Raw genomic sequence first — 24,548 nt, 5'->3', positions numbered from 1 at the left:
AATATCTTTCATGAATTAACTGCCATAATGCATCGGCTTTTGGCCAGAGCTTTTCAATTCTTTGTTTTGAAAATCTGCCCCGTGTAGTTTCATCTCTTAGTGAAAACGGTGTCCCGTATTTAGCTGGTATCGAAAAAAAAGGGAACTGCCATAATCGGCCGATTCTCAAAATGAACAAAGGAAAGTAAAATCCTACATTTTTACTAATATTACACAATTTTCGTTTCAGATAACGAAAGTACGGGGGAAACCAAAACTGTCACAATACTATTTATGAATCATTCTCTTTGATATTACTAATGTACTCGATTCAGAATTAAGAGTACTTTGAAAAGTTAAGTTGCCATTTTGAGTAATCATCAAGTGTACAGAGCGCCGTGAGATAAGTGGAAGACAGGATCGTAACTTTCTTTACTCAATATTGCATGTTTCCTTATCGCGATAGTCACCTTAATACTGGAAACAAATTGAGTTCCATAGGGGTTTTAGTAGGCGTTTTTCAAGCGCATTATCAAGTTCTAGATTGGTCCGTAATTTTCTGTGATTAAACAAACTTGTTTGACGTGTCTTTGTCCTTTGTCAAGAGAGAAGTTTACTCGTCAACGAGTAAAGGATTTTTAAGCCTACAGCCCGCTTTTTGAACTACTTGAGTTAAAGACAATAAACTTGAAGAGGCCGACGAGAAAGGGATTTAAAATTCCACAAATGGTATTCCTGAGCCCAAAGCTTACAGCGAAGTAAATGGTTAATCGCGTTTGGCAGTAATTCCTTCACGTTCTGTCATGTACTTAAACACTTAATAATTTAAACTTGACCTCTCTGTAATTTTTTTTGTGTGTGTGTGAATACAGTTCGTGATCATATTGAAGTCTGTGGTTTTACGTCATGGTGAGTGGTACCAATATTATTCATGGCAGATATTTCATCCTCGGATTTCACTTTTTTGTTTAAAATATTGTACTGGTTTAAAGTTACCGATAGCTAACATGGCAAGAACGTGATTTAGCTTCAGTGCGCTTTTCCGCCAATTGAGTTCGAGAAATGTGGATATACTTGTTTTCGTGACCCAGACAGGCCTAAAAGTGTTTTCCACTCTAAGTTGATAAGTGAGACTCTGTATGCAAATTCTAAATCAGAAAGTGATGTTTTCTACGCAGACAAAAAAAAAAAAAAAATGAAAAAAGCTGTATGGGGTTGAAACACAGCTCTGGAGATGTTATTTCTATTTCGACTTTCAATAAGAATATCAATCCGAGCACGTGACTCAAAACACCCTGAGGAAAAACAAAATTACAACAATACACTTATACGGTTTTCTTTTTAATATGATGTGTCAAATTTATTTGTCTTTTTTTTGCCATAACATACGAAAGGAATTCCTAGTTTCCCTTGAGTTCACCAAAGAAAATTAATCAGGTTTTATGAAGCGCAATTTCTTGCCGGTTTGTCAGTTGGTCATTTCCACCAGAAAGCAGATTATACGGACTATACACGACACTAGAACTGAATCACGATGCTGAAGGGCTCAGCCCATCTCGTACGGAATTCGTTGTTGGTGGCCGGAGTCTACGTCTGCGATATGCCATTATGAGCCCCTCTGAACACTCTGCGCCTAGAGGTCAATTTGCAAGCCCAAGAACCATACTGATAATTACTTAAGTCTGAATTCCAAGAGCGAGTGAGAAAGCTCTTGGGAGGGGAGCCTGGTTAATCCACTCATGCACTTTATCAATTACAAGATGATGAAGCATTCAGCTGCTTATAAATGACATTAGAAGCAACCTCTTGACTCGTATTATCTCTGTGAAAAGTGGCAAATGAATGTGATTTTGGTTGAGTTAACAGGTATGCATAACTAAGGAATTCCCACCATACGGACGGCAGCTTAAGGTGAACGATTTAACTCTTCGATTCAGATACTTTTTTAAACACGACTTGTGCAACCCAGGAATGAATTTTAAAACGAAATAGAACAGATGATTCAGCTAGAGGAAATGGAAACACCGCAACTGATCGTGCGTGATCGTACAGGGAACTAGCTGTAAGAAGCAAGCGGCTTGACATCATTATCATGCAACCGCACGGATATCAGCGAGCCATCTTAAATTGTGTGCGCTAGATAAATGTCTCGCCACATTCATGGTAGGAAATACTTGACCTTCCAACAAGCCACAGGGCAGCGGAGTCGGCTTTTTTTTTAAGCGGAAGGCGGGTGGTTGCAGAATGACCTGCCTTACTGACGGGGTTGCCATTTCTAATTGGCGGTAAAGGTGTTAAAATTTGAGTGCCTACAGTGTCTCTAGCACATTGCGTGAGTTATTTTTACAAATTGATTTCATGCCAGTTGGTAAGTTAGCAGAGTGATTAAGTACGTAATCAGAAAGTGCTCTTCAAAATATGAGCCAAATCTTGTTCTCGAGCGGCAACCAGGAGACGGAAAAAAAAACATGGAGTTAACGTGCAGTTTTTCTAAAAGAAAACAGACTCAGTCATTTTGGTAAACATGCCAGCCTCAGCGTATGCGGCCGCTTCAGACCGCACCCCGTTGATTGGAAGCTAGACTGGAATAAAGGAAAACAGCCAAAAATAAATATTACGCGTTTGAAAACATCGAGATTAGGCAAGCATATGAAAGCTTAGAAGAGTCAGTTAACTATAACCGAAAAACATTCCTGAATTGTCAATGCCGTATCTCTGGCCCTCCACAAATTATTTTCACTTAAAATTCCCCTCTAATGAATGTACCACACTGAGTTTCTCCAGACCGAGGCAAAGGAGGAAAATACTGAGACATCTACAGGTATCGAAAGACATTAACTGGCGGAAAGGAAATAGGAATGTGAAGGCTTTTGAGATATCCGGCACATTGCGTGCAAGGATATTTTCAAAAGGTTAAACTTATTTTGAGGCCATATTTTATCAGCGAGGGTTAATTAAAGATCTGCAGCCTTGTTGAGTCATTTCCATATTTGTTTACAGTTTTATGATGTTTTTATATTGCATTTACCACAAAATCTTGACAGAATCGTGATGGTTTTTTAAAAAGGAAATACTTATTGCGAGTGGGTAGAGAACGATAATAATTCGGTTATGAATGCAAAGAATCGCAATCTCCAAAAGAAATGCTGTAAACAATGGGCGCAGGTAGATAAAATCTCAATGTGGAAGAAAAGCAAGCAACTTACAACGTTGTGATTAGATGATGACAAACTAGGCTGGAATAAGGCTCGTATTTACTTGCGTCATCAGATGATGTACATTGCTCTAACGCCCTCACAGGAAGCACACAATGGTTTTGTTTCATCATGAGATGGCTATATTTAAGGTCTTAAATAACTACACAAACGGACGAGCCCTATTTGTTTTACAGCCAGATGGAAAACAAGACACAGCTCCTCTCCTCCTGAGAGATATATGGATTTTTCGGTGCGGAACTGTGTGACCGCATCCTGTTTGAAATAGGGATTAAAATACCGCAGTTACACCCATGTCCATTGATTTTAGCACTCGGGTGAAAGCCACTTCTTCCCACGTGGTTTGTAAATTCCTTTGCGTGTTTTTTGTCGTTAATTATTTAATTAGGAAATAGAGAGCCTTTTCCGCTATCCGCGTGTTAATAGAGTTAGGGTGACATAAGTGGATGTTAAAAAATTAAGTGCTTGGCTAATGTCTTGAAAACGACGGTAAGTAAATTTGAACATCTGTTGATATGTAAGATCTTCTGTTATCAGGAGTTCTTGAAAAGAAACGCGTACCATTTTAGCCACAGGATGGGTGTTGACTTAGATACTTTATAAACGTGCATTAAATGGTTCGTTGGAATTTCCATGATAATTTTCTGGCAATTTTTCCTGCGTGAATCGATATTGAAACGGAAGTATAAGCTAGTATAATTGAAATATGATTACAAGACAGTGGGTTTACATCCAATAAACGTTGCTTCGTGAGAGTATTTGCCCTTTCGTGAATTGAGAGATTCCTATTACCGGCTTCATAACACTCTTTCCTGAGTCTTCCGTTAACGGAATGAAACATTTCTTAGGCGTAAAGTGGCTATTTTTCTTGAAATATGATCCCAACCTACCCTATGAGATTTTTCCGCAAGACGGGTAGACTGGACTTTGTAGTCAACTTGGTGAAACATATCGTTCCAAAAAAAGTTCATCAGCTTTTTCAAGGAATTTGAAATCTGGGGATTTACAACTCACTTTATTGGCCTTTGTATCGCTGAAGATTTTAATTAGTCCCAGCGAATATCCTTGGTCAATCGTTTAAACAAAGACGCCTTTTAAACTCTTTAAACTGTCAGGTAACGGAAAATTCCAAAACGCCTCGACGATAATTCATGGTAACCTACTTAAGCAGTAGGGTCTTACCAGTCACTTGCACGGCTATCAGCTGCTTTTGTTTTTGAAAGAGAAAAGTTTGACGGGTGGCAAGTGGTCTTAGAGCAAAAGCGTGATGCACTCGTGAAATACAAACAAAAACGTTTTTTTTTTCACTACTTTTTCATCCGGTACCAAATACGTTGACACAGCTTGAATTTAGCAAGTGGTATGTTTTAGAAAACTATTTATCTTCTGTCTGAAACGCGACCTAACCATAAGATAGCGTCTAAATCACTTAAATGCCACCTCAACCAGTTAAAATCTATTGATAGTGATCGCTCTACCTTAGATTTATACAACAAAGCTGCTTAGACTAAACTGACTGGGCACGAAAAGAATTCTTAAGTAAACAGTTCATGGCTTTACGGTGCTATGTGCTTTATTGTGGTTGTTAATAGGATTAAGGAGAGCTAATATTGTACTCTGGCATCTCGCCGCAATTTTAAAAATAGACTGGCAATTTTTTTTTTCGGAAGACCCGAGACTCCAGAACAGAGCCTTGTTTCCGAGGCCGTTAATGATATAATATTGTCGGTAAAGAAAGGGACAATAATTACACTATTGAAAGACAATTAACCGCACGTAAGTATCATGCGTTCTTGCGTGGGCGTGTTGCTCGAGTGCGTGCTTGTAAACCCCGACGCGTTCTTGCCAAGGCGTGTGGCTCGAGTGAGTGCTCAAACCCCCCCGCACCCCTCGGGGGAGGGGGACGGGGAAATAGGGAATAAGAGTCTTCTGAAAGGCGGCGCGCATTCAGGTGAGTGAAGTTCATCCTTGAAGTTAGGGAGCTCTCCTGTAAAAAGAGCATACACAAAGGCCAATATTTGATCTTGGTTTAAAGTAGAACTGAAGGGAACAAAATGTCCTCTAAGTACTGAAATGATGTAACAAAATATAGCAGCTAATCCATGTCCAAAGCATTTCTGAGCCTTGGGTGGCGCACAAATGGTGTGATTCATATCACGTGGTCTGGACATAGCAATGACTATTTGCATCGATGACGATCGAGTTATTCATTACATCATTTTTCTAACATTTCTTTTAATCATCAGAGACACTTCTTATCCAGTGCGTGATTAGTATTGATTGGCTTCCTGAATTGGCTTCAGTTGCTTTGCAAAAATCCGCCATCGCAACTTTAATAAAGCGATTTAGAAAGTGACGAAAATTGGTTGGGTCGCGTGCGTGTCGGTATTGGCTTAAAACGATTACGCCGCGCCACTTTTAACGTTAAACCGATTTCTGTGTCACGCAGATTTTTACCTAAAATTGGCTCCAGTTTCGCGTGAGCTTGAATTTATTTTGATTTCTTCAAATAAACGCCGTAATGGGACATACATTTTCTTAATCGTGGAAAAGAGGCTTCGAAGAAACTTCGATGAAGTTAGAATGATGAATTATGCTTTTCAGGCTCTTTCGCCTCTATTTGGGAGGTGGACTTCTGGGAGCCGGGCAATGTGTAGTCATAAATGGCAAAATGAAAGGAAAATTGCGCCTAACCTTTCTTCCCATACGTGTTAGTCTTGGCGCCATCATCGTCCATTTCGGAAAGAAGAAGAGGGGTAGGGTGCGTTCATTGTTTCATTTTATTTTTTCCCAACATTGCAGAACCACAGACACATTCGTTACCACCACCATGTTTCAATCGAAATCCTACTCTCATTCTGTGAAAGTAAATTTATGTTGCGTTGTTTCTCAGTTTTAATCATGAGATAAAAGAGTGATTGTCCAAGAAAACACATTTATTGATTCACTAATTGTCTCTACAATGCATCAATGCAACGTCGATTTTTGACACCTTTCAAGATCTAACATTTTCTTATTCGGCCACCTTACTACTTATCTGCTCGATGTTTACTTTTAAAGCGCGTGAAATGAATCAATCAAGCAACGTCGAATCATGCCCCATGATCAAATAGTGTGCAAAAGAAAAACTTTTCAAACAGGAAGGTTTTCAAACCGTGTCTTTCCAAGCAAACTAATCATGCTGGGTTCCATTACGCTAACAATCTACATTTCACATGGATCAGTATGCCATCACCTTTAAATATAAGGAAAAACCGTTTCTAATGGTCCAAGTTATTCATGAAAATAAATGGAGGTACTTTTACCCATGCCTACCATACTATTACGCACATTTAGCTGCGCACATTTAGCAACAAAGCGTAATTTTGACAGCAACGAGTGTGTTTGCTTAACATATCTACCGTCATGACATGAAACATTTTGGAAAACACTTAATAATGAAGATTGCTGAGAGCCAACACAATAAATCATGGTCTATCTATTTTAACTTTTACCTCGATTACTGACATTTTCAGACAAAATCCGAGATAATCGGCGGAGGTCAAACCGACTTCTATCGAGATGCAACAACTTAGTGTTCAATACCAATCACTCACGACCCCACCCTCCCACAGTTGTTACTTCAAATACAAATTTAAGTCGAGAAGGCAGGAAGATAGGATTTGTCTTACATGATGGGTATGGCCATTGATGGCCGAATGACAACCGAACGTTTTGCTTCAAACACAGAAATTGCGAGCTGTAACAGCTAATGAAAGCCGCACACACCTTTATAAAGGCTGAAATGAAATTCGTCTACAATTTTTAGAACGTTATCTTGGAAAGGGGTGCCATACTTGAAAGGTTACACTTAAACATCTCCTTAAGCAATAGGGAACAAGCTGGTTACCCTGTGGTGGTTTGCTTTATCTATAGACTGCACCCGGCTAGGTTGGTATTGCTGGGTCATGTTGTTTTTCAGCCCTACATTTTAGGTTGGGGTTTAGGGTTAGGTGCACAACCCATCATATCTTTATCTCTTCCAGAACATCTGGATTTCCACGAAACGTCACGTAACTGCCTTATACTGCTTGGAGAACCGGGCACAGAACGCGCGAAGAGATTCCACGTTGACTCCGTAGCTTCGCGCAAATTCCACTGCTTCTGGGGTAGCCTGGGTACCACTAGAGGTCACACCCTTTCTTTGGCCTCGCTTTGGAGCCTCATACGAGGTACTTCCGGTTAGTAAAGTCACGAGGCCCTTGCCAGTTTGACGCAGGAAGAAGCGACAACAGCTGACGATTTGATTGAAACGCCTGCAAAATACAAAATGTCTTACTAAGTCGGCTGTTTAGTCACGGACAGCCTCGGGATCCAAGGGTGGGTACTGTTCCATACAGATCGCGTGATTGATTAATAGAATAAGAAGTTCCTTTCTCCTACCTTCACTTTCCATTCGAAACGTGCTATCTTATGAGACCCGTCTGAAACTTTTCAAGTTTGTTACTTGAAATTCTTACAATTTTTCTTCAATTGTGTTCATTCTTTCCATACTCACCAAAATTTCCTGAAGTGAACAGTAATTAAGCACGGAGCAAAAAACCAACCCAATAACCGAGACGTAGATTGGAGTTATGCAATGACACAAAGCGAACTGTAAATATTCTCAAAACCCTCAGTCATATGACAATGAAGCCACTCTAATGGAAGAGCAATTTCCAATGTGAGACTTTTTTTCGATTCTCTCTCGCAAGGGATGGCTGTCCCTTAAAAACACCGATGAGACTTAGCGAACGAGGAAATAAACAGCCTGCAGCCAGGAAATGATATTCTTACCACACTGCCACGTCCTCATAACGTCCGCGCCTCCGTTGTCCGTCTAAGGTTTCATTCTCTTTTTGAGCTCTAATCCATCTAAGGAACAAGTGCAAAGGATACGAGCATTGCAGGCGTTCAACCACAAAATAGAAAACGAAGAGTTCAAACAAAATGATGTGACACAAGAAATCAGTCGTTTTCAGTACCTGTTGCCTTTTTTAAACTCCTGCTCTAAAAACTTAGTAGCCTCTCTCGCACCACTGTCATACTTTTTCAGATCGTCAAGCGCAGAAATTACTACAAGAAAATCATACACCAAAAGAATGTAGAACCCGAACCAAAAGTGAAAAAAATAGCTTTTCTAAAAACGGAGTTTGCACTAAATTTAGAAGAAATTCTTCCTGTGCCCCAATCGATAAGCGAGGCCAAGAATGGGCTGACTTGTTACCATTGAAAATCGAGGGAAAAGAAAGCAACCAGTGTTGAATGCGGGAAAATAAGGAACCTGGCGCCATCCAACTGATTTTAAGCGCGGGAAATTGTGTAACCAGTGTCAAGTGCGGGAAAATGAGACCACTGGCGCCATGAAACCAGTTTTTAAGGGAAAATGTGCACCATTGGCTAACAAATGGAAAGCACGAAAACGACACTCTTGGTCGTTCAAGACTTTCAATTTACATCTGCAATTAAAAAATCCAAAGTAAATAGTTCTACAATGGAATGATACCGAATAAAAGAATACTAAGAAAGATGCCTACAAGCTATCCTACCTTGGATAGGAATGATGACCACAAGTTTCTCCGAGGCGATCAGTCTTCGCACCAGATGTAACTGAGTACAAAGTGCCATAGCATCAGGAACAACATAAACTGGTCCATCATGAGGAGCTGCGTTAAGGGTGCTCTCTAGTTCAGCCACTTCCGACTACAATTAGATTGAGAGGTTAATCCCCGAACTCCACAAGTCCACAAGTTTTAAGATAAAAGTGAAAATTATCAGATAATCGTAAAGAAGTTTTTGTGCTTCAATCACTGCGTCGTCAGGTCCGATCATCATGCCACCACACTAATTATTTGGCGTGAAATGAGGCAAGTCTCAGTCCTACCGGTATTAAGGGGGGGGGGGAGAAATAGGGGAATGGTGGGCTTGTATTTTTAAACACTCCGTCCCTGTCCTCAGTATTTAGAGTTATCTCTTTTCCTCATATTTTTTCCCTTAAAAATATGAGCAACGGATCAAGCGCTCCAACGTGATAAATGGATAAATTAAACGCAAAAAATTGGACTCTTTCAGGTGTCACTGATTGTATATCATCAAATGATTAAATTACCTGTAATAACTGTTGCGCCATCACTTTCATCACTCTAGCTCGTCTATCATGATCTCCCTAATAATGAGAGACAGAGAAACAAAACGGTCATGCTGTGTCTTTGCTGATCTAAGTCGCTCACCCCTTCCCGACCTTTAGAGGAAAAGGAAACTGAAAGGCAGTGTTCAACATTTTTTCTTCTCCCTTTTGACAACAAAATGTAAGTGAATAATTCAACCAAATAATTCCTGTCTCACCACAGGCGGTGCTGCGGGTCGTTTATCAACAGCCATCATTTGTTCTCGTTCCGCCATCTGCTGAGGTCCAACAAACTGATGTGTGTTCGGGTCGCAATCGAACGAACTAAGCTCCTGTCGAAAGTAAAGATAATAGAGCAATTTCTCACTGAGCCTTGTCAGTAATCCGGAAATTCATTGGTCTTGCTTCTCTTCACTCTGTGATTGGTTGAGAAAATTCGTGTCACTCTCCCAAGCAATCAGATGTAAAACTTTCTCTCTCACGTTTTCCTATGCCTCTGACAGTTTGGTTGTTTTTCTTTTGAGAAGTCAATGACCCTTCGCGATTTTCCCCTTTGTTCTGATTCGCCACTGACCCTAATTGGCTTTGTTTTTGGCAAAAATCAATCGAAAAGCGCTCCAAAGAGTACGTTGTTACCAAAAAGTATTTGAACACTTAAAATTACTGAGCTCTCTCGAAAAAAACTCCAATATAATTACAAACCAAATGGAAGGTACCTGAGTAGAAGCCACCTTCATTCCAAAGCTTCTCAAACACTGAACTCGAACTGCAGCCTGAAACAGCGAAAAAAAAGTAATTAAAATAATTACTAAAATAAGAAACCTTTGAATAAACCAAAACGAATGAAATCAGCGGTAAACCGCTCCTCAAAAAGAAAGATAGAAATTCATCTTTCATAATCGTTCGTGCAACAAGTGACAGTTAACAATAAAATAGGAATGAGATTTATACAAAAATATCAACTTTTATGTAGCAGTGTTAATGATACTACCTCAAGATAGTAGCAGTCCCTCGTAAGCCTGCTCCACTTCCTGTCGAGCCTATTGTGTATAGCGGTCAGTGGAGTAAATCCTAACAGAGACATGTCTTCTGGTAGACCACGTGTTTGGACCCAGTCCTTATCGAGCGGCTCGTCAAGAACACTTTGCCATGTTTGCAGTCTTGTTAATGGAACTTACCAAACAAAAATATGAAAAGATAGGACAATAAAAACGAATGAAATAACCTCTAAAATTAACTTAATTTCTAATGTTATTTTACGGCGACTGATCCAGATTGGTAAGTTAAATGCCATCAGCATTGCCTACCTGCAACAATCATTTGCTCTGGCGATGGAAACTTGTTCAGTAGAACAGCCAGTCTTGACCACAGGGAGCTGAGGCTCTAGGACAACAACGAAGAAGAGCTCAACCATGAATTCAAAGGCAAAGGCAAACTTCTACGCTTGAAATTTTTGTCGTTCAAAGCCAGCCGTTTGCAGAAGGTATTTTGAAATTTCTGTCGTACGAAGCCAGAGGTTTGTAAGCTTGTGAGGAGATATTTTCATTTTCCTTGTAGGGGTAGCTCTTCAAGCCTTATTATCTGATGTTAGGTCGAGTCACCATTTGAAAGGTTTTTTTTTTCCCGTAAAGAGAGGAAAACTGGAGGAAATTCTTACAAGCAAGGAAAACAAATTCAAACCACAAGAAACATCTACTTCGGCAATAGAACACAGGCTACCGCAATGACAGGCGAACGCTTTTCTCCCCAACCCCCCCTTCACTACATCATGGCGATCATTTTCGAACTTCAACAAAATTATTTGCATGAAGTGTTCTACCTCAACACAAGTCATCACCAGTTCTCCGTTGAGTCGCAGCCAGTCAGTCATCACCTTGATGGCAGGTAAGAGCTTCTGATTGGCTATGGCCTTCAGCAAGTTGGATTCTACACAATCTCGAAGTATTTCAGCTCTTGAGGCCACTGAAGACTCTTCAGAGATAATAAATAATAATAATAATTATAATAATAAAGAAAACCAGTGTAATTTACAACATTCATTAAGCTAACTAAATGGTTCTCCGTTGCTCTTTTACAGAGTAGTACTTCAACCTCGGATGACTGATCTCACCATGTAGAGCAAAAGATCTACCGACTTACAGCAGGGGGCTCTGTTTAGGAAATCTGGTTTGCCAAGCACTTAAAAGCTTTTACAAAAGCAAACTGACGTTAGGAAAATGAATAAAAGGGGTACGTTTCTAAAGAAACTGTGGTGCTGCGTCTGTGGCAGAGTATAACACGGTAATTTGGTATTATCAACTGAGTTCATAACGTAAATTGCCCACCGCTAAGAGTTTCACAGCTAACAAAGAAACTCTTAATGGTGGCCAATTTACGTCATAAATTCAGTTAAAAATACCAAATTATGAAGTTAGACAAGTCACCCAAAGACAAAATAAGATGCTATAAAAACAGACAAACAAACAAACCATCGAAACCACAGGGCGAAAAGAAAAACAAAATAGCGCTATCCAGTCAACCAAACAAAGTACTAGCGAGCTAACCAAGATATGAACTGCTCGGACGAACTAAACGCCTGAGAGAATTTTTGGCAAAACATAAAATTGTTATTTTGATTTTAATCGTAAAACACGCAGAAAACTTTCATAAATGAATCTTTTGGAACTTAATCTATGTATACAGAACGATAAGGATTCAAGTCCATTAATGGAAATTTGTTCTGTTACCTGTTTCTGCGTCGCTCACATCACTGAACAGATCAGGCCTGAAAACTTTCCCCACTGAAATCCCATTCTGTCCCAATAGACTGGCTCTAAACCCCAGCTTGTCTGAAGCAATTTGATGACAAAGCGACTTGTCTGCGGGTTTATGCTGTGTTTCCTTCATCAGATGTCGTCCATTTGCAGCCGTGGACATCGCCTTTGGCAGGGATCCAGTGTTACTACCCTCTTCGTCCGATTCACTTTCTACATAAACATCTTCACTGTCATCTTCATCGCTGACCAAATCCTCCAGCTCCCCGTCCATTTCTCCGCCTTCACTCAAGTCGCTGTCTTCGTCTTCTTCATTGTCTTCCGACTCCTCCAAATCACTTCCGCTGCCACTGTAGCTGTCAAAGCTGTAATCGATATTTCTTCGCCTCCTTCTTCGTCGCCGATGTTTCAAGACGTTCTTGATTGCTTTGTTTCGGTTTAAATTACTTTGCGCTGTAATTCCTGTCACGGAATTATCGTGTTTCGACAACTTTTCCGAATTCAGCCCGTTGTGTGAGAGCACAGCATTTGCTGGTCCGTTCATCGCTTGGTGTTCTGCGTTGGAGTGTTCTTTAGCTAAGTAAATCTCTAACGACGAAATACAGTGTTGAAGAAGAAGAGACAAGAACGCTAAAGTGAACGCTATTGCTACCGACGACTCTTGAGAACCTGCCAAATTAAAGAACACCTTATATCACAACCACATCATGAACTCGGAATACAAAAAACACGATTTTTTTTTTCAAATTTTCCATTATGAATTCTGGAGGCGATACTTTTTCAGATCAGGAGAGGTTCAAGCTAAGTCACTCAACAGCTCGTAAAGGCTTTATTTCAGCTGCGCGACAAGCGTTTCTCCGTCCGCGGAAAGACTTGGGGAAGATTTGAAACCGGCCGGGGAATTAGAGAAATTTGCCAGGTGTCTGGCACCCATTTTCAGTGTGAGTCCACCTTGCAGATATCTCGCCGGCTCACGTTTCTCAAAGCCTCATACTTTCCCTAACGATTAGTGTCCAAGCCCTACTAATGAGGACCTGCTCGCAGACTAGCTTCATTCAATCTCCTTTACTTTGCTTTATGGCTACCTACGTTAACACTTTGTCTACAACAAATCATTTATGCAACCCACAGGTCACACACCACATCATCAGTAAGAGAACAGATTCTTCGATAAAAACGCCCCGCTAGAGAGATTATTTTTGTCGTAGGAACTTCATGGGGTATTCAGTCGACACTCACCCTTTGACTGTAGTCTGGTCACAGCTGCAATCGCCATGACAACCAGCTTCACCATAAGCGAGCTGCTTATGACGTCATCGATGTCTTCAGTGACGTCATGCTCCAGACCGCCATTTTCCTGAGCAGCAATCAGACCATTTTCTAGTGATGAGTTGTGGCTTGGAGTGGAGGAGGCTGGATCTACAGACAGGACACTACTGAAGTCCTGTAATACTGACTGGCAAAGATGACCTATGTCTTCACTGCTTATCTCGGGTGAACTAAATAAAGAAATCACAGATATGTCATTTGGGGCAAATGGCTTAAGAGAGGTAGTGTCAGCTGGTTGTCACAGCCAAGGTGGTCATAGAAAGGTCTGTTATTTTCTACAGTGAGTGACAATTCAAAGGATAACCCAAGTGGTCATAGTCACAGTCCAAAAAGTTATTCCAAGGTCAAAAACTCTTAGACTTATTCCAACCCACAACAGTCCTCCTCAATACCATTCTTGGCTAAACCTTACCACAATAAATAAAAATTAACTCTTGGAAACTCTTCAACAAGCATGCTACTGTTCATTTTCACAATAAATAAACTAAAAACCAATTTTCCCCCTCACTGCAAAAAAAATTTTGCATCAGCTTTATTAAGCACATGGCAACTTAAACTAACAAACACATGGCAACTACCATAAAAAACCCATTCCAAGATCAGAAGCCCCTGTTACACCATTCTAAACTGACTCATGCTAAATTAATTGTGAACTCAGGAACTTGATTTGAAACATAATTTTAAAAGTTTAGTACATAAATTGGGTACAATATTCTTATGACTACTGCCTTGATGCATGTACTCACTTCTCATGCTGGTACAACACATCTTGGAGGTACAAGAAGTACACTAGAAACCTCTTTAATCTGGTTTGAAAGGGAAAAAAAAATTATCCATAAAAACATGCATGGTTATACAGCACAAAAACACTTGTATAAGCCCTGGGTAGGCTTTGTAAAAACTTAAAGTTCTCCTTTGTCATTGCCCAGATTTCATAGATATTGTAAATAGTATGCTTTTCTTGGCATGAAAATCTACAAGCTTGAAAGGGACACTGATACAAGCCTTCAAATACAAGTATATTTTATGATGTGACAATACCGTACTGAAAATAATTATTATAAAACTAAAATCTAAAAGCTTTTGATCAGGGGAAGGAGGTATGAGGTATGGGAGGGGGGGGGGTGGGGGCGCTAAACTGAACACCAGCTGATTGCCAGCGCAAATAGTGCGACAAGTTGAAATCCAGCTAGCATATCAACTCACCTTTCTTTGGGTCTGGGCTCATCCAAAGGCAACTCTTTAATCCTATGCAGGATGGAACGGTTCTTTTCAAAAATTCTCAGCAAGTTTCCTTCAGCACCATCAAACACCTCCTTGGACAACAAACTGCAAAACAACAGTTTCCATGCATCCCAACATAAGTTTGCTGTGTAGACTTGAAATGTAGTACATAGAAATTATTCTCATTTATGCATCTTTGTACTCATGTTTTGAAGGTAGTAACATAATCATATATTGTAAATGTAGAACAATGATAGCAAAAAGTTTGGCAAGCTAAGGAATATGAATCCTATTTTCTTGTCATAAAAACAACACTGGAAACTTTGCATTTTATTCCTTTGTAACTGAGCAAGATTACCCTTGCTCAACACATCAATATCTCTGGACAGGGTAATTAAGTGAAATCTCACCAGCGTAAGTAAAAATAGGCTCCCTCACAGCCATAAGCTTTCGTGCCAGCAAGGGTTCCAAGTTGGTTTTGAGGCATGCCTAAGAAAAGGAAAAAAATTTTGGTAAATAATTCATACATCTGGTGTGAAAGGTGAATAATAACCATCCATTGGATTAATCTCTACCCAGTGGATGATGCTGCACATTTTGTTAAAACTTACACGTACCAGGGGTATCTGCTGGATAGTGATTTATACATTAGATGGCATTACCTATGCTTTGAACTGGACCCAAAGGCATAGAGAGATATTAAAGTTATCAGTTCTCATTTAAACACAAGGAAATCATTGTAATTAATTAATTTTTGTCACCTATGTCAACATTAATGAGAGCTGCTTCAGAGTAGAACCTCTCAGCAAGTTTAATAGCATCTTCTCCTTCAATGTCTGATTGATACCGTGCTGTAGAAAGAAAATCATATCTTTACTAAGAAATCTGAGCAACTATACCTGTGCTAAAAGAATTGCCTTCTTGACAGAGCTCCAAATTGCAACTATTTTGGTTGCTGTGGTAAGTGAGAAATACATTTGGCAACTAAAATTTTGAAGTCCCCAATTGGGAATCAACAGATTTGAAAAAAAATTGACCTTGGTCCAATATCAAATGAACAAATGCCAACCAACCATTTTATAACTCCCAAATATGCATAAACCTAAAATGAGTAGTGATCAAGTCTCTTTCATTGACATAGACTTCATTTTATACTATGTGCAGCATTTAACTCTAGCCCTCAACTTTGCTGTAAGAAGTATAATGACTAAATATCAAATGTTTCAAGATGTTTAATACCATATTGAAGGTTTTAAAACCAATATTTCAACTCACTTCAAATGAGAGATATTTCTCAGCTGAGCAGTAGACTGAAACTGTACTAAACATGATTTGTTACTTGGTCTAACTGACTTCATAGTAAATGTTTTCTCATCCAGTCATCAGAATTTCTTCATTCTGTCTTTCTTAACCATCATAACAGTCTTTTCATTGGCAAGAGGGTAAACATACCAATTTGGCAAATGAAAGTGTTGCAACAGCATCTTTTAGTTTACTACCTAATGCATGTAGTTGAACATGAAATGTCCTCCCATCAACATCAGGTTTTTTTTCTTTTATTAGCAGAAAGGGGGTGGGGGGGGGGGCAGAAAGGCAACCAAATTTTTAATAATAGAGACCATTTTAAAATATCATTGTAGGTTACCAAAAGCGACTTCCTGAAAAATTAAACCTGGGGCTCTGCTTAAAAAGAATTCTTACCAATATCTCCAAGGAATATGAGACAGCGTTGACAGGCTTTTACTGCCCAGGATTGGACCTCTTCATCCTGATTTTCAGCTTTGAAAACACAAGGACCTTGTTTAATATTACTAACACAAAGGAGTTTCCTTGTTAAAGGGGTTGACCATAAAACAAAGGATTTTTATCTAGTAATGTAGTGGTAAAGGAATTATATAACCCTTCAACTCCTTAGAGTGATTGGCTTCTGATTTCTCTTTACAGCATCATCCTCAAATCAAATGTAAAGGTCATGAGAATAAAGGAAATGATCACCAATTTAAGAAACTTCTGATTGTGAAACAAATTCTCCTTGTTAGGAAATACAAAGAGGACAGAAAAGAGAATATAATACCAGATGTTAGGGTGTAAAGGGATAAAGTAACAGGAGACTTTTTTTTGTATGAAGAAAAAAAAGCTGAGGTCATTGAAATTCTACAGGAGAATTCTGCTCTGTGGTTAAAAAAAAAGGAATTATTTTTCAGAAAACATAAGGCAAAAGCATCTGGCATAAAGCAGAAGCATCTAGTCATTGTAGTCAAATGATACAATCATCTTCAATCTCCTGAGCCTACTAGACACAATCCTCAATATTAAAGAAACACAGGGTAATTTACAGATTCCCAAATAATTGCATTAACTTTAAACAAAGCAAGGAATTACTAAATAATAAATCCATGTTATTGAAAGTTGATGTAAATAAAAGAAAGCAAGTTCTCACCTTGGTGCCTGGATAGCAAACCCCAAGACAATATACCATCAACAGCAAGGTGATATCGCCGCTGAAGATGAGTCAACAGGTGGTAATAATATCCAGCTGCAGAGGACAGATGGGTGCGGAGAACTCCATCTAGAGGAAGGGTATCACCCTCTTGGATCTAACACAACACAATAATTAACCCTTAAAATAGCATAGGTGGTGTTACTCCTCTTAGCTTGTCAATTCTCTTCATAATTTCAATATACTATTATACATGAAGGTAAATGTAGAACAGACAAATGTATTGAGAAATGAATATTATGCCGAACCCAATTCCCTTATAATCACTTGACTACAACAAAATGGGGGCCAGCTAAAACAGATCTTGAGTTAGAGAGTATGTGATTTAATTAACAAGGATAGCAAAAATTACCTAATTGACAACCCTGTAGTTTATTCTTTACATGAGGTTTATTTTTTTCATTACCTTTCTATGGTTCCTGAGCTTCTGGATGACATCGTAGAAGACCTTTCTCCATAGTCGTTCTTCAGCCCTACGGCCATACTCCTTGGAATGATGAAGAATAAGGCTTTCGCACTGGGCTCTAAGCCTGGAAACCATTCAAAGGTGATTAGAGGGTATTTTTAAAATCTTAACAGTTAAGAGGAAAATTTTCTCAACAGATGATTAAGAGGAAAGCTAAAAATGACATAAAACCACTAATAACCTACTATCTGAAGATGATGCAAGGAAACATGACATTGTAATGATTTCCCTTCTTGATAAAATATGATTGATACTCAACACCATATCTTTATCAGTTATTAACTCTTTCATTCCCAAGATCTCATCAGTAGTTCTCCCTACTATCAGCCACAGATTGCTTGCAATTCTCATTCTGAGAACTTAGTGTTGGATCAAATGGTTATCCTGTAATTGATATTTTTATATATTCTCATCAAATGTCTACTTGATATTGTATGGTATATCTTGGTCACTCCTAGGAGTTAAATGGTTAAAAATGTCTAATTTTCTATAAAGACAAAATGAAAATAGGTAACTACTGTACCTCTGTCGCAATACAACAGCATCTGGATGAAAAAGATCTTGCCATTCCACTGCAGACCTCAGCTGAATATCCACTCTATTTGCAAGTTGCATAGAGGACCTGCAAAGAAATGAGTCACTCTGATGTGTTGAGGCACAATTTTTTTTCATATCCATTAACTCTAAAATTTAATTTGCAAGTCAAAGAAAATTGAATAAACAATCTGATCATTGCTATTGTTACTGCTGTGCCATAATCAATCATTTTTTGATTATCATCAGTTTGATTTACACTTGTAAAAAACAATAAATGAATTCCCTGTACATAATGGGAAGCACAATCAGAAACCTAAATTGGCTTTTTTTATTTTAAATTTTTGTTTAGGAAAAAGTTTAAAATCCAAAACGTGATTTAGGCCTGTCATAACTGCAAAAAGTTAAATTTACCTTGTTGGGCAGAATTTTTCTATTTATTGTATGTTTCTGCATGTGCATATTATTAACTTTGTTACGCTTAGCTGCCAAGTTCTTTTTAATCCAACGTAAACTATTCAGGTACACGAATATGTAGAGAAATACCACAATGTTCCATCGATATTCTATATTCAAAACTGAATTTAATTTCCATTAAATACAACATCAAACAGCTCAGGGAGTCGTTTGATATGGCAAGGTACAAATTGGTAAAATTATACGTTCAAAAGTATCACTTTCAACTTTCACCCAAGTTCTTTCATCATTTGACTCTGCATAATGAAAATGCTGGAAATAAGTAGAAAACGTTTACCCTAGGAAGAAATGTAGTAACTCGCAACTACTTATTTAAATTCTTACTCTATCGTTTATGCGATCACGCAAGAAGAGCGAGCAATGTCGATTAATTTCAATATACTTTTCGTACGTGTTCAGATTTAAGAAAGGCTAAAACGCGCTTGTTCTCGAAATGATTTTTGCCCCCAAACTGCTAATTTTTGGGAGCTAAAAGTAACTGGAAAGACTTTGGTAGGATTTAACGATGTCGAAGACAGATTTCTGTTGTTATAAAACTGTGCTTCGTTCGCGTTACAACAAGCAGAAGAATCGCTAACAATCCCGTAATCTAACGTAGAAATTCTCACCTGTTAAGCTTGCTTCCCTCTTTTCCTTGAGTTTTTCCATTGTTTTCCTCAGCCACCGAAACTTTCTTCATTCTCATTGAAGATATTCATTGGCACTACCCCTTTTAGGAGCAATCTCGGTTATTTTGCAATACAAATCTTTTTGAAAATACAGAACTATCTCCTTCACTACCGACATCTTTGCTTCCTGTTGAGTTTCTGAACCGAGGGAAACTGGAATTCACCCATGCTGCACTTTGGGTGTCTGGAATCCAAAATGGCGAATAAGCGCATGGTTTACGTTGGTGGTTTGGCAGAAGAAGTTGACGAGAAAGTCCTTCACGCCGCTTTTATTCCTTTCGGAGACATTACAGATGTTCAAATACCAATGGATTACTCAAGTCAGAAGCATCGAGGATTCGGATTTGTGGAATTTGAGCTCGCAGAAGACGCTGCGGCTGCTATTGACAACATGAACGAATCCGAACTCTTTGGGCGAACAATTCGTGTGAACATCGCCAAACCAATGAAGATCAAGGAAGGTTACAGTCGTGCTGTGTGGAGTGAAGATAGCTGGTTAAGCAAACACGCAGGGCAGACTTTAGAGGATGCCGAAATGAAAAATTCGGAGGATAAAACTGAGGAATCTACCGAAGAAGCAAATGCAAAACTAAAGAAAGGAAATCCGCGAGTATTCATGGATATAACTATCGGGGGACGCCAGTCAGGAAGGATAACTATAGAACTAAGACATGATGTTGTTCCTATGACTGTTGAAAACTTTCGTGCCCTCTGCACCCACGAAAAAGGCTTTGGATATCGAGGCAGCACGTTCCATCGAGTAATCCCCCAGTTTATGTTGCAAGGGGGAGATTTCACCAAGCACGACGGTACGGGGGGAAAGTCAATTTATGGTCAGAAATTTGCAGACGAGAACTTTGTGCTGAAGCATACTGGTGCTGGTGTTCTATCAATGGCTAATTCTGGCACCAATACCAATGGCTCCCAATTTTTCATCACCACTGAGAAAACTGATTGGTTAGATGGAAAACATGTTGTGTTCGGTCATGTTATTGATGGAATGGATGTTGTCAGAAAAGTAGAAGCAACTGGATCAAAAAGTGGTAAAACAAGCAAAAAGATCGCGATTGAAGACTGTGGCGAGTTATAGCGGTCCTTGTTTAGAACTAATGACTAGCTGTCTACTTTCTTTATCTTATCGTCTGTTTAGCTGCAAGCAGGCTCTCGTGTTTGAGTTTCGCCTTTTGGCCCTTTTTTCCGGCCATAGCCGCCAATAACAGGATCGGAAACCGCCTAGTGAAATAGTTATTGAAACCTCCGCACTACAGCTGTACATCCTCATGTCATTTTTCGACATAAATTATAACTACAAAACGGTAGTGAAGAGCACTCAAGTTGAATGCTTGAAAAGGTTAGCTATTTGTTGAGAAATAAACGCACTTGTTAGCTGTAGAATAAAAGAGAAATTCTTCATATTGCATTCGGCTGCAAGCCTACATGTATTGCAGACTTTCGGTCCGGTTGAGACGAGTGAAAAAGGAGGCGAACAGAAACACTTCGGTTGTTTTTGATACGCATGTCTTTCTTACACGCACAATTTCCTTTTTTCACGGGCCCTGTATATTTTTTCTCGTCGCCCCCCACCAAAAATGCGATTTTCACTGACTTTTTCCAAGGTTTGCCTTTCCCATTTACGCTCTATCCTCGTCAAAAAATCGTTTTACGCTATCGTGTGCTGGTGCCGAATTGGACAAATTGAATCAGTGGTAATCAAGACCGAAGACGGGTATCCCACGGCATCACCTAAACCTTTCATTGCGCCCAGAGAAGCTAAATCATGAATACCTCTTGATCCTACGTTTGAGTAGTCCCCAGTTTTCTACAGAACCCCAGGGGTTTACTCAGGCCGCCCGGGAGAGGGATGTGACGGGTAAATAAGGAGAAAGCGAGGAAGGAAGATTTTTATTCCAACACATAATTCTCTCCCGTCTACATAAAGGATCACGTTCCAACTACAGTGGAACATCCATTCAGGGGGACACCCTCAGGACGAGGGCAAGTGTCCTCTAACAGAGGTTCGGTTGTGGTTTGTTAGTTATGAACCACCAGAATAAAGTAAAACCATTACTGCAGGGTTCGACATCTCTGCTAGCCCAGTAGCCCGAGGTTAGTAAAAATTTGGTCAGGCTAATAAAAAACCACGTCTAATAGCCCGCTGGTTAGTAGAAAAATTAAAAGAAATTATACATAATTCGTTTACTTGAGTTTATGATAACACCAATAAAGAAGGCATAACCCTGTCATTTTCTGGCGCCTTTTTTTGGCTTGCGTGTCGATCGCAAACATCGCTAGATCCCAGACTCTGCGCTTAATGAATAAAGGGGTAAGTTTCTAAAGAAACTGTGATGCTGCGTCGGTGGGAGAGTATAGCAGGTAATTTAGTGTTAACAACTGGGTTGAAAACGTAAATTAGCCACCGTAAAGGGTAAAAAAGCTGACGTTTCGAGCGTTAGCCCTTCGTCAGAGCGATTAGGAATCGCTCTGACGAAGGGCTAACGCTCGAAACGTCAGCTTTTTTACCCTTTACGGTGGCTAATTTACGTTTTCAACCCAGTTGTTAACACTAAATTACCTGCTCTGCGCTTAATGGTCAATGTCTTCCCCAGTCTTCTCCCTACCAATGTTACGTTCCTTGCACATCGCCTAGCACTTGAAGCAATTGTAAAGATGGAGCGATTTTTGACAAATTACGAGGCGCCACCATGTTAAAAGGGGAAAACGGCCGAAACTGAAAGTACCAGTAAACAGGAAAGCAGTTAGATTTATAGAGAGCACTCAGAGAAAGAGAACTTTTGATCCATCGTGGAAAGAAAGCTTCCCATGGCTTGAATACCATGTCGTAAACAAAGAGGACAAAATGTTTTGCTTTGTCTGCAGAAGGTATGATCGCGCAAGTTCTTTTTGTGTTGGAAGCACGAAATTTAAGCTTGAAGTTTGGTTGCAGGAGAAAAGAATGCCCTACTTCAGCGACAATAGGTCTAGGTTGAGAGGGGAAGAAGATGATGGGCCTGCAGAAATTCCTGGACATCATGATGCACATGTACGTGTTGAAGCACAGCAGGAAGTACAGGCAGCTGTCCCTGGTCCATCTGATGATGCCAAAGATGATGATGATGGCAATCGGTCAAACTATTACTCTGATGATGAACTGGTCACTGACGTTAAGTTGATAGATCAAGAAAACGAGGCTTACGAGAAGCTGACATCACTTGAATGTTTTAATACAAGTTGTGTTGACCTAGCAGTAGCAGTTTTTACGACGGGATTTGACAAGAGACATGATTCGGAAAGTGATAAAATTGTATCGCCCCACTGAGTTGTTGTTGTGAGTCCCCTGGAATATACATGGGGGTAACAAGTCGAAAATCTCAAGAACACATACTGGGGAACTGAATCAGTTCTTAGCCTTACGTGATTTTTTTTTAAAGAAAGTACATGACGACTAACGAGGAAGAATTGTTTTTCCTTTTTTTTTGTCACCAGGAAGCACAACAGGCATAAAATTTTGATCACTTCCGACAAAATAAAGGACCTTGACGTTTGCCGATTCTCTGTTTCTCGACAGCTTTAACAGGGGAACCGCACCAACGGTTAAGCATGGTGCGCAAAAGCAGAAGTGCTAAAAAATCTGCAAGAATTTTCGCTGTCACTAGCGGGAGATGACGACAAATCCACATTCACAGTATTTTCAGTAAACAAAGTGCTCGAGTTAGAAAGATAATAGCCACAGGAATTGTTTCGAACCTCAGCGCTGCGAACAAATGACGTCACAGATTTTCACTCAGACGTGCGAACGACTCGCAGCCGGTTGTCTGTTTGGTGTCTGTAAACTCGTAAACGTGACTTTTGTAAACTCGTAAACGTGACTTTTTCGCGAGCAGATGAAATATCCAGCTCAATGTCAAGGAGAAAACCTGGGAATTATTTGTTAGATTGACTAATGCTTGGGTAAAAATGCAAAGAATTGGAAAATAATGGCGATTTTGTCGTCCATTACCCATGTCTACAAATGTCTCTGTGCAGAAGAAAGGTTTGTGTGAATGACAAAAAAAAAAAAAAGGTTATCTTTTCATTTCTCTGGTGAAAGAATAAAATTACAGACGTTTGCTTTGACTATCAATAAAAATCCCCGAAAACTACACTGGAATCAAGAATAGGCAGTTTCTTATCTAACTTGCGATCAAGCGTTCTTTAGGGTAGCGTGACAGTCGGCAGATGGGGAAGGGCTAAAAAACAACGCCTGTCTGTCAACAGAGAGAGATCTTGACTGAGTCACGTAGATGAGCAATCAATCATACCTATTAATTTATTTAATTTATTTGATTCATTTTGAACTGAACCTTGATCCTTGGTCCTTGATCCCTGATCCTTGATCCCTGATCCTTGATCCCTGATCCTTGATCCCTGATCCTTGATCCTTCATTCGGTGATCCGGTGATTCTTGATCCAGTTTTTCCAGGAAACCGTTATATCGGGGTGTTCGTTTTAACGAGGATTTCGTTAAATCGAACGTTTGTAATATCGAGGTTCTGTCCCATACATTTTACTGTAACTTTGGCCGGGCTGAAGAGTATCGGGTAAAATTTCCGCGCAGCCCCATACTACATTATGCATTCAGTTCTTGTAAGTACTAAAACATGGAACGACCTAAAACCACCTAAAACTACCTACAACCATCTACAACCACCTCAAAAATTTCAATAACGACCTAAAACCACCTCAAAAACATCTACAGCCACTCGCAAGCTATCTAAAACCATCTAAAACAAGGCATAAATGTCTTAAATAAGGTGAAACGACAACACGTCACGTGCATGAAATACGAGAATTGAATGAAACCTCCACCTTGTGAAAACAGGGTTTTGCCTTCACAAATGAACGGACGGACGGGGACAACTCTTAAAAACTCTTCTGGGTAAAGGCTTTCCTTGGGGGCACTCGCTGGCTGCGGGGAGGTAACCGGAATCTATTACGGTTGCTGACTATCCTTGAGAGAATGACTAACGACAACAGGGTTGGCTCCAACGTAGATTTATTCTGCAAGCTCTACTACAATTTTGACCAGAACGGACCTGGCCAGGGCTGGTTCGACCCCGTTCTCTTCCTAACTTTCTCACCGCTAAGCTTTACAGAACAGTCCTATTTAAACCTAACGTACATTGATAACGTAATGCCATGAATAATCTACAGGATCATGTAATCTACTACACTATTGGCTAAGTAGGAATTTCGCCTTTTACAACATTAATTACTTTCAA

The 24,548-nt window shown here is 39.6% G+C and overlaps 2 protein-coding genes across 2 annotated transcripts; one reads left to right on the top strand and one right to left on the bottom strand.

Annotated features, from left to right (window-relative positions):
* Positions 1 to 6,076: 6,076 nt before the first annotated feature.
* On the bottom strand, positions 6,077 to 19,414 carry LOC131784352 (nonsense-mediated mRNA decay factor SMG5). Its single transcript, XM_059101155.2, has 21 exons — positions 19,231 to 19,414; positions 18,135 to 18,233; positions 17,552 to 17,675; positions 17,086 to 17,242; positions 16,347 to 16,424; positions 15,407 to 15,496; positions 15,056 to 15,134; positions 14,628 to 14,750; positions 14,168 to 14,227; positions 13,332 to 13,591; positions 12,066 to 12,761; positions 11,159 to 11,310; positions 10,647 to 10,722; positions 10,331 to 10,512; positions 10,056 to 10,112; positions 9,558 to 9,671; positions 9,322 to 9,378; positions 8,762 to 8,915; positions 8,198 to 8,288; positions 8,010 to 8,087; positions 6,077 to 7,489 (listed from the first exon to the last, which is right to left on the bottom strand). The coding sequence occupies exons 1-21, from the start codon at positions 19,305 to 19,307 to the stop codon at positions 7,243 to 7,245; spliced, it is 3,051 nt and encodes a 1,016-aa protein (XP_058957138.2). The 5' UTR covers positions 19,308 to 19,414; the 3' UTR covers positions 6,077 to 7,242.
* Positions 19,415 to 19,467: 53 nt separating this feature from the next.
* LOC131784362 (peptidyl-prolyl cis-trans isomerase E-like) lies at positions 19,468 to 20,696 on the top strand. Its single transcript, XM_059101167.2, has one exon. It carries the CDS (start codon positions 19,487 to 19,489, stop codon positions 20,378 to 20,380), a length of 894 nt encoding a protein of 297 aa, XP_058957150.1. The 5' UTR covers positions 19,468 to 19,486; the 3' UTR covers positions 20,381 to 20,696.
* The last annotated feature ends 3,852 nt before the right edge of the window (positions 20,697 to 24,548 follow it).

The sequence above is a fragment of the Pocillopora verrucosa genome, chromosome 4 (genome assembly GCF_036669915.1).
Source record: "Pocillopora verrucosa isolate sample1 chromosome 4, ASM3666991v2, whole genome shotgun sequence".
NCBI lineage: Eukaryota > Metazoa > Cnidaria > Anthozoa > Scleractinia > Pocilloporidae > Pocillopora > Pocillopora verrucosa.
Note: the sequence above shows the minus strand (reverse complement) of the source record. Positions and strands in the feature narration are given on the sequence as shown.

Bases quoted from the DNA above. Each gene is read 5' to 3' on its own strand.
- LOC131784362 (XM_059101167.2), top strand. From the start codon at position 19,487: ATGGCGAATAAGCGCATGGTTTACGTTGGTGGTTTGGCAGAAGAAGTT.
- LOC131784352 (XM_059101155.2), bottom strand. From the start codon at position 19,307: ATGAGAATGAAGAAAGTTTCGGTGGCTGAGGAAAACAATGGAAAAACT. The intron at 13,592-14,167 runs GTGAGTACATGC...TTCTTTATTTAG, and splicing joins GTGTTGTACCAGCATGAGAA to TTCACCCGAGATAAGCAGTG. The intron at 9,672-10,055 runs GTACCTTCCATT...TACTTTCGACAG, and splicing joins TGAAGGTGGCTTCTACTCAG to GAGCTTAGTTCGTTCGATTG.